The 10,359-nt window shown below is 42.7% G+C and overlaps 1 protein-coding gene across 3 annotated transcripts in view; it reads left to right on the top strand.

Moving 5' to 3' along the window:
• The first annotated feature begins 68 nt into the window (after positions 1 to 68).
• The window catches only part of TMEM43 (transmembrane protein 43), a 44,299-nt gene continuing 34,008 nt past the window's right edge, over positions 69 to 10,359 (top strand). Inside the window, exons 1-3 of one of the 3 annotated variants that reach the window (XM_068253067.1) lie at positions 69 to 229; positions 4,553 to 4,696; positions 9,890 to 10,024. In XM_068253067.1, the coding sequence (XP_068109168.1) occupies positions 218 to 229; positions 4,553 to 4,696; positions 9,890 to 10,024 (291 nt within the window). In that variant the 5' untranslated portion in view covers positions 69 to 217. Of the gene's footprint in view, positions 230 to 284; positions 387 to 458; positions 782 to 4,552; positions 4,697 to 9,889; positions 10,025 to 10,359 lie in introns of those variants that run through there. The other 2 variants (XM_068253069.1, XM_068253068.1) reach the window with 2 other exon arrangements.

Genomic DNA, 10,359 nt, shown 5'->3' with positions numbered 1-10,359 from the left:
GCGCAGAGCTTTCCACAACGCAGGCGATACGGAGCATGCGCAGACCGTTCTACAGACAGCGCAGATTTCCAAAGCCAGAGGAGTTAGTGAGCATGCCCAGAACCTCCTCGTATATGATTGGCAGTCAACTTTATAGCCAGTTCTGGAGCTGAAATCCAGCTGTGCACTGTGTGTACTCCACCCTCTCTCCCTCCCTTTCTCCTACTTGGGATCTTGCATGGCCAGACAAGTATGTCCTACTGCTAGCAGACCGGGGTAAACTGATGGGGCACCGTAACTCCCAGCATTACCTGCCTTTGTTCAGAGATTGGCTGCTGGGTACTTGTCCCTATTCAGAGATCCCTTGTGTTCTGTCTATCATTCCTCTATACTAACTTCTCTCTCAGGTGCATCAATTGTATCTAGAATATGTTCATATATTAATTTGTGTACAGTATAGCTACATCTCCGATCTCTAGCATCTGTTTACATTTTGTAGTCTATGTGCCCATTATTATTGTTACTAATACTAATATGCACTTATAATGTAAGCACTGACACAATTTTCCAGTACCTTGCAGAGAACAGTCCACATTGCCAATTTTGTACTGACGTTATCTACTAGTGGGTGTTTAGATTGTGGGAGGTAAGGGAAGCACCCAGGGAAGTTGTGCAAACAGAGAGGGAACTTAGAAACTTTACACAAAGAGTCCTTGCTTGGATTTGAACTTGGCAGTCTAGGCAAGAGAGCTAACCACTTCATGCTACCTACTTTCAGAGCTGGACAAAACCCAGGAGCCAGGTAGTATTTGGATTTTTTTTCTCTCTTGTCCTTACAATTTTCCTACAGCGTTCTATTCATGTTAATTTGTTTACTGAGTGTTCTATTTCACTAGTCATGAGGCACTAAATAGGATCTGTCAGTGTTATTTATTACTGTATTTTTGTATATAACAAAGCTATTCGTTTAGCTGTTTTACGCCTCCACTATAGAAAAAGGCACTCCACAGACTTCAAACTTGCGTTTGTGGTTTATTGAGCTCAATAAACCACAAACGCAAGTTTGAAGCCTGTGGAGTGCCTTTTTCTATAGTGGTGGAGTATTCGGTTTGCAGGAGTGGTGGACCTGCAGAGAAAGTGCACCGGCATTCGCTACCTTATCAAGGTGAGCTTAATCTGAGCTCCAAGGAGGAGATTCCAGCTGTTTTACGCCTTTCTGACTGCATTTGTGATCTCTCTAAAAGGCCAGGTTCACAGTGGAAATTACATTGAGTTGGCTGTAAAGAGGAATGGAAAAGTCGCACCACACATTACACCTCTGTTGTGTCTTATACATCAATGAAAAGTATGCTTCACTGTTAACGCACTCACGTGTGCATTGGGGTGCCACTGGAACACTGTGAATGTAGTCTTAGGCTGCTAATTTGTACTAAATGACCTTGTAGACATCATGCAGAAATTGATTTTTTTATTTTTTTTAACCCCCATTTAGGGCTTTTTTTTTTTTTTTGTGCATTTGCGATTATGATGAGGCTATCTTTTCCTGGTTTCCTGATTGTTTACCCCCCAAAACGCAATGAAAATAGCATGTGTTGCGTTTTTTTCTGCGCTTCCTAAACACAAGCATTTAAAAAGTACTGCAGGCACTGCAATTATGATTTTCTAAAATTGCATCGCACCACTGTGTACAGCACCTCACGATTTGCTTTATTTTCTTAAAAGCTTTGCGATTGAAAAATCGCATAAGATTCTAAAATTGCAGCCAGTGTGTACAGGCCTCTATTCACTTTGATAAAACCTGTCAGAAATCTGTTTCTCCTTACGTGCCTAAATCGATAAACTTCCCAAAATCAGTGAAAAGTTGATCAGACAAAAGGTTGACTGAATACACTGGAAAATCTCTGCATGCTTAGGTGAGGAAAGCAGCAATGACCAAATGATGGTTTCCTGAGTGGTACAGCGCTACGTGTACAATCATTCACTGATAAATGCATGCATTTTTGTATGCGTTTTTTTTTCTATGATTTTAACAGAATCTTTATGTACTTAAAAAATGCATGAGTTTGGACAGGCCCTAACACAGAGACCAAAAGTCAGCACGACAGTTGGTTAAGGCTTCTTGCACACGGACGTTACAGGCGCACGTTAGTGCAGCCTGTAACGCTCCCCCAACGCACAGCAATGTAACACAAGTGGGCTGCGTTAGACTGTTTGCACATGCTCAGTCATGTTGGGGAGGAGGGGAGAGCGGCCGGGCACATGGCTAATTAATATTCACTGCACTCAGTGACGTGCAGTGTTTACTTCCTGGCGTGGCCGCTCTGTGCGGCGATTGGCCAGGCGGGACCACGTGTTGCTGCATGCGTCCAAGAGATGATTCGAATCGGATCATTGAAAAGATCCGGATCTTTGATCCGAATCTCGAATCATTTTACTACTGAAGCATTCGGGGGTGAAATGAATAGCAGGACAGGAGAAGGGGAGGGGGGTGGACACACAGAGAAGGGGATAAGATGGACAGAGGACAGGGAGTGGACAGAGAAGGGACGAGCAGGGAGCAAAAATGTTTGTTTGCACACAATACCCACATGCTGCAATCATATGCTTATATATTTCACCTATATGTTCATCTGTATACTTTGAATGCAAACGTCGCACAGTGAAAAAGCATTCCCCAAAGCATTCCCAGAAGTGAAGTGCAGCTGTTTAGAGCAGTGCAGGAGGATCGTATTGCACAGCAATCACGGTGCCTGCCCTGACCTAGCCCAGCACGCTGCCTGCAAAGTTGCTGAGCCAAAAGTTTCCAATTTGTTCACTGCACAACTACGGAACAGACAGCCTATAATGAGCAGCACATTATAGCCAGTATGTGTGCTCTACACATCTGGCAGTGGCACCCATTCCCCTCTCTCTCATCTACCTGTCCCTGCAAGGCTGGCTCCCCTCCAACAGAGCGATCCATCTCTGCTCTGCTTCCAGGACCCCGCTGCCCGCTTAGAGGCCCCTGGCCCCACCACCTTTGCGATCCGAATCACTCATTTTGATGATTCGGATGATTCGACTCACAAAAGAGATTCGGATCAAAGATCCGAATCGTTCATAATCCGGACAACACTACACGGCATCACGGACGCCAGAGTGAGCTGCACAACGCGGCTCACTCCGACGTCCACACCAGAGAGTACCAGGCGTTGCGTTAGGGGCACGTTATATGCCCTATAACGTACCCTAAACGCAATGTCCTGGTGTGTCACTAGCCTAAATGGTTCTAAAAATGAGTGTTAATCATGATCCAGTTCCATGCATAACCTTACTCCATAACACACGGAACAACAGTAACCAATCATAGTTCACCTTTCATTGGTCTGGTCTGACCTTAGTAGACTTAGGCTAGTTTCACACCAGAACGTTGTGTTTTAGGGGACGTTATGGTCGCATAACATGCCCCTAACGCAATGCCTGGTGCTCTCTAAGGTGGACGTCAGAGTGAGCCGCGTTGTGCAGCTCACTCTGGCGTCCGTGATGCCGTGATGCGCACTCTTGGACGCATGTGGCATCACGTGGTCCCGCCCGGCCAATCACCGCACAGAGCGGCCGCTCCAGGAAGTAAACACTGCACGTCACTGAGTGCAGTGAATATTAATTAGCCATGTGCTTGGCCGCTCTCCACTCCTCCCCAACATTACTGCGCATGTCAAAGCAGTCTAACGCGGCTCTGCCGCTTACAAAGTACTGCATGCAGTACGTTGTGTAATGGCGCAGCGTTACTGTGTAACGCAACGTGGGCACTGTGAACGGCCCATTGATTTTTCATTGCTGTGCGGTGGGGTGCATTACAGGCTGCACTAACGTGCGCCTGTAACGTCCCACTGTGAAACCAGCCTAAAGGCTCATACACACATCAGACTATAGTCTTTGGAAAATGAAAGATCACAGACCAATCTTACCACCCTTCATGTAGTATGAGAGCCATACTCTACACAGTCTTTTCTATGGCGCTGAACTCCACATCAGAAAAAAATCTTTGCAAGATGCTGCACACACAGATGCTGTACAGACACAAAAGATCAGTATCTGCAAAAGATCTGTTCCTGCCAAAAATCCATTCCTGCAAATTGCAATGATAGTCTATGAGATCTGCAGATCATCATACACACATGATTTAACTGACATTCATCTGCAGATCAAGCAATCATCTGCAGATCTGAAAATCCATCCTGGTGGATCTGATCTGCAGATGAATGTCAGTTAAATCATGTGTGTATGATGATCTGCAGATCTCCTAGACTATCATTGCAATTTGCAGGAATGGATTTTTGGCAGGAACAGATCTTTTGCAGATCCTGATCTTTTGTGTCTGTACAGCATCTGTGTGTGCAGCATCTTGCAAAGATTTTTTTCTGATGTGGAGTTCAGCTCCATAGAAAAGACTGTAGAGTATGGCTCTCATACTACATGAAGAGTGGTAAGATTGGTCTGTGATCTTTCATTTCCAAAATACTATGGTCTGACGTGTGTATGTAGACTAAGTTCTCTTCCTGTCTGTATATGTAATGAGCCCTGTTATTTTTAGCACACAGACACCATGAAGGAGCACACTACAGTGAAAAGCGCTCCGAACGCCGGCTTCCTGGAGCGCCTCAGTGACACAGCTGGAGGGATGCTGGTCGGCTTCATCGCCTTCTGCCTTTCCTTTTATGTCCTGTTCACTAACGAGGTGAGGATAAGTCACATGTACTCAGCTTATATTGGGCTTGACAGAAGACCCTTCTATGCTACTTACAAACAGCAATCCCATTGGCTCTTCCTCTTTCCCTTATTGCCCTGGTAAATTAAAAGAGCACATGGGACATTTTGTCTAATTGCCTTACCAGCACAGATCATTGTTGTGACATTTAAATACATGAGGTTTCCATAGAGAAAGCCAGGCACCACAATAGTACTGTTACAGCCACCATCTTTTGGTATGTGTATAATATAGCAGAAACTATTTCTGACAGTGTTGTTCTCATCAAAACTTAACTAGGCTGTCAAGTTCCATGTCACAGAAGTTATAAATAATCCCTATAAAATAAGATGCAAAAAATTTCTCCTTGCATTCAAGTTTCATGTAAATGATACGCTATATATGCAGCTTGAAATTGGACCAATCAGGATAACTTCCTGTCAATTTTGATTAGTTCGTGTTCAAGCTGCATAACATTTACATGTAGTTGAAGTAGTAGAAATTATTTTTATCTCAATGATCATACCTAGTTGTAAACATCAGGACAGGGAAAGGGGGGGGGGGGGGAGATGTTTCTGTGGGGCTGTCTGTGTGTTTCTTCGTGTTGGAATCGAACACTGCAGTTAGGGCTAGAGTATAAAGCAGTGATACATTGATTTGTAGTTGGTTCTATGTGCACCTAAGAACCACTTTAAAGAAAATCTGTAACAAAAAAATGTCCCCTGGGGGGTACTCACCTTGGGTGGGGGAAGCCTCCGGATCCTATTAAGGCTTCCCTCGTCCTCCTCGGTCCCACGGTGGTGGCGATAATCCTCCCGGGGCGGCGGCGATGTAAATATTTACCTCTGTGGCTCCAGCGCAGGCGCAGTATCCGCTCTTCCCACGGAGATAGGCGGGAATAGCCGATCTCCGGCGGGCCGCTCTACTGCGCAGGCGTAAGTCACCTGCGCAGTAGAGCGGACCTGACAGAGATCAGCTATTTCCGCCTATCTCCGTCAGAAGAGCCAAAACAGCAATATTGAACAGGCTGTCGGATTTGTCGCGCCGGCTTTGAAGGGCTGCAGCGAGACCCCAGGGGACGTTTTTCTCGTTACAGTGTCTCTTTAAACGACAACTGAAGCGAGAGGGATATAGAGGCTGGCATATTTATTTCCTTTTAATCAATACTAGCCTGGCTATCCTGCTGATCCTCTGCCTCTAAATCTTTTAGCCTTAGACCCTGAACAAGCATGCAGCAGGTCAGGTGTTTCTGACATTATTGTCAGATCTGACAAGATTAGCTTCATGATTGTTTTCTGGTGTGATTCAGACACTACTGCTGTCAAATAGATCAGCAGGGCTGCCAGGCAGCTGGTATTGTTTAAAAAAAATATGGCAATCCCCATATTCTTTTCACTTCATTTGTCCTTTAAGTTAGAACTCCTGATTTGCATGCTGATTCTTGGTCAGTAACAATGTACTGTACTTTTTTTCATTTAAAATGAATCCAAGATGAGAGACATGTGGAGGCTGCCATATTTATTTCCTTTTAAAGGACACCTGAAGTGAGAGGGATATGGAAGCTGCCATACGTATTTCTTTTTAAAGAAAACCTGAACTGAAAATAAAAAGGCAAAATAAACATACACAGGTCATACTTACCTTCCTATATAGTCTACTCCTCAATCACTTTCTCCTCTCCTGCATCCCATTTGTCCACTGTGATCAATGAAATTCTCCATCCTCCATTTTGAAAATGGCCATTACTCCATAACAGCTTTCTGGTCAGCACTGTTCAACTGCAACATCGCCCACTTGAGCCATAGGGAAACATGGACACATCAGTTCTCCTCTCAGCTATAACTGACAGCAACTGACATATTTCAGTTCTGACAAAATGTTGTCAGAACTGGAAGGGATTACTGTCAGAAGAAAATGGTGAGCTTCTGAGAGGAATTGATGGCGAGGTAACTATGTAATGTTGATTTGAAGTTACCTCATGTGTTTATTTTAAAGGGGAACTGGAGAGAGAGGTATATGGAGGCTGCCATGTTTATTTCCTTTTAAGCAATACCAGTTGCCTGGCAGCCCTGCTGATCCTCGGCCTCTAATACTATTAGCCATAGCCCCTGAACAAGCATGCAGCAGATCAGGTGTTTCAGACTTTAAAGTCTGATCTGACAAGACTAGCTGCATGCTTGTTTCTGGTGTTACTCAGATACTACTGCAGAGAAATAGATCAGCAGGGCTGCCAGGCAACTGGTATTGATTAAAAGGAAATAAATATGGCAGCCTCCGTATACCTCTTACTTCAGTTCCCCTTTAAATAATTTTACTCAGTACAGGTTCCCTTTAAGCATTACCAGTTGCCTGGCAGCCCTGTTGATCCTCTCCCTCCAATACATTTAGCCCTAGACCCTACACAAGCATGCAGCAGATCAGATGTTTCTGACATTATCATCAGATCTGACAAGATTAGCCACATGCTTGTTTCTGGTGTTATATAGACACCACTGCAGCCAAATAGATCAGCAGGGCTGTCAGGCAACTTGTATTGTTTAAAAGGAAAAAAAAATATGGCAGCCTCCATATTCTTCCCACTCTGGCTGTCCTGCAGATCTTTCTAGTCAGTAGTGTCTGACTCCTACACCTGAAACAAGCATGCATCTAATCTTGTTAAATGATTTTTGTCAAAAACATCTGATCTGCATGCTTGTTAAGGGTCTATGGTTAAAAGGATTGGGGTCTATTTCTACTAGCATACAGAGTGATGTGCAATATCGCATCACGTTTGTATGCCATTTTTGATGCAAATTTTCGCATTACGATTTTGAAATTTGTGGATCAATTGCAGACTTCTGCCTTACACATGCAGAAATCCGCATTGCAAACACTATCCTATTGAATTCATTAATCGAGAGTTTCAAACGAGCCTGTGCGTGCTGCAGAAATCTGCAGCATGCGATCCGTAATTTTTCTGCATCCCAACGCACCTGAAAATTCACCCTCCATTGACATGCATTGGTTATAGTTTTGATACCTAAATTTGTATTTCGTGGAAATGAGCCCTTAACCACTTAAGCTCTCAGTCGTTTTCACTTTATGCATCCGAGCAATGTTCACCTCCCATTCATTCGCCTATAACTTTATCACTACTTATCACAATGAACTGATCTATATCTTGTTTTTTCCGCCACCAATTAGGCTTTCTTTGGGGGGTACATTTTGCCAAGAGCTACCTTACTGTAAATGCATTTTGACAGTAAGAATAAGAAAAAAACGGAAACAATTCATTATTTCTCAGTTTTCGGCCATTATAGTTTTAAAATAATACATGCCTCCATAATTAAAACCCACGTATTGTAATTGCCCATTTGTCACGGTTATTTCACCGTTTAAATTATGTCCCTATCACAATGTATGGCGCCAATATTTTATTTGGAAACAAAAGAGCATTTTTCCCGTTTTGCATCCATCACTATTTACAAGCTTATTAAAAAAAAAAAAAAAAAAAAAAATATTATATATATATATATATATATATATATATATATATATATATATATATATATATATATATATATATATATATATATATATATATATATATATATAAATATTTCATCTTTACATAGATATTTAAATAGTTTAAACCCTTAGGTAAATATTTGTTTTGTGTTTTTTTTTTTTTTTTTTTTTATTGTAATGTGTTTTTTTTTTTTTTTTTATTAAACAGTTTATGTGGGTATTTTTGGGAGGGGGGGGGGGAAGTAAATAGTGTTTTATTTAGGGAAAAGTGTGTGTAATGTAATTTTTTTTTTTTTTTTTTTTTTTTTTAGATATAGTTTTACTCTTTGGCCACAAGATGGCAACCTCGAGTTTGTTTACATGACGTCACTCTAAGCGTACAATGTACGCTTAGAGGCACATAGTCTCAGAAAAAGCGTAGCTTCCGAGAGAAGCTGTCGCTTTTTCAGCGGGGGAGAGGAATCCGTGATCGGGCACCATAGCCCGATACATTGATTCCTGGGCTACCGAATCCGCGGCCGGGAGTGCGTGTGCACGCGCACGATCGGCCGCGGGAGCGCGCCTGTCCTCCTTGACGTTTTTATACGTCAAGGAGGACAAAGTGGTTAAGGTACATACAGACATACAATAACGATCGTTCGTAGTAAACGACGAACGATATCAAAGTAAGCATCGGGCGATGATAGTTTGCTAAAAGACTACTTAGAAGATTGTTTGAGTGCGAACGATCGCTGCGTACGCAACAGGATATGACATCATATACATCGTGTGTGTGATGTGTAAACTCTTTTGAAACAGACATGTCAAAAAGAACTGTTTGAGCATGTGCAAACCTGTGCAAATGAACGATCCATGGCCGATCGTTGTACAGACATTATTTTTTCAACGACCGTCGTTTGAAACGATCGGGCAAAATGGATCATTCTTTACCAACGACATTCCTCGTGTGCCGGTCGCTGGAAAGGTAGTTGGTGCAGTTTTTTCTCGATCGTCTGCCGATATTGTTGGTAACGATCGTTTCCAACGACTATAGTCTAATGTCTGTACGCACCTTTAGAGGCAGAGGATCAGCAGGACTGCTGAACAATGTGCTTTGCATAAAAGGAAATGAATACCAGCCTCCAGATGTCTCTCACCTAAGGTTCCCTTTAAAGAGAACCAAAACTGAGAAGGATATGAATTTTTCCTTTTAAAAAAAAAAAGTACCGATTGCCTGACTCTCCTGCTGATCCTGTTTCTTTAATACTTTCAGTCACAGCCCCTCAACAAGCATGCAGATCAGGTGCTCTGACTGAAGTCAGACTGGATTAGCTGCATGCTTGTTTCAGGTGTGTGATTTAGCCACTACTGCAGCCAAACAGATCAGCAGGACTGCCAGGCAACCGTTATTGTTTAAAAGGAAACATCCATATCCCTCTCAGTTTAGGTTCCCTTTAAGTTTTAGCATTTGCTATTGTATTTTTTGTAACGAGTCCTCTTTGTAGTTCAGATTGCAGTGATGACAGATAGCATTGTGGACCAATCCTATTTAATGTTACAGCAATCAGATCAGTAATAGGTTTTCAATTGGTTGGTGCACGCTGCTGTTTGCACAAAAGCAAAGCTACAGATTGTTCACGCCAACACCACAACTGAACAATACTTTGTTTTTGTAACTTTTGCAAATCTTGCTCCCAGGGGCGGGCGGTGCAGACGGCGGCATCCTTGGATGAGGGACTCTCAGTGGTGGTTTCAATCGGAAATATCCAAAGACTTGACCCCCAACATGAGGGAAAATTAGTCCACATTACCGGCGTTTTGCAGACGTCCGCAGTAAGTATGAAGGTTGCCCGTACTCTTTCCTTGACGTACGCCTGTGATAGTATGAAAGGAATTCTTGTCTTGTTTCTTGTAAAAGAATTTCAAGTATTATAGCAAACCTCCAAGCGGTTTTAGTGTTTTCTGTGATATTTGAGTAGAGCGCCACATTGCTGTAATGATGTGTAGGACCTGATTTACTAAACCTTATTGTATTTTTATTACTGTCTTGTGTCCTCATCTGTGAGAATTTCTCACTTCCTGTCTAAAGAGGAAGTGTTGAAATCTCTCAAAGTTACCAGGGGCTGGAACCCACCAGAGCGTTTTTTTTTTTTTTTTTTTTTTTTTTA

The sequence above is a fragment of the Hyperolius riggenbachi genome, chromosome 9 (genome assembly GCF_040937935.1).
Source record: "Hyperolius riggenbachi isolate aHypRig1 chromosome 9, aHypRig1.pri, whole genome shotgun sequence".
Classification (NCBI taxonomy): domain Eukaryota; kingdom Metazoa; phylum Chordata; class Amphibia; order Anura; family Hyperoliidae; genus Hyperolius; species Hyperolius riggenbachi.
Note: the sequence above shows the minus strand (reverse complement) of the source record. Positions and strands in the feature narration are given on the sequence as shown.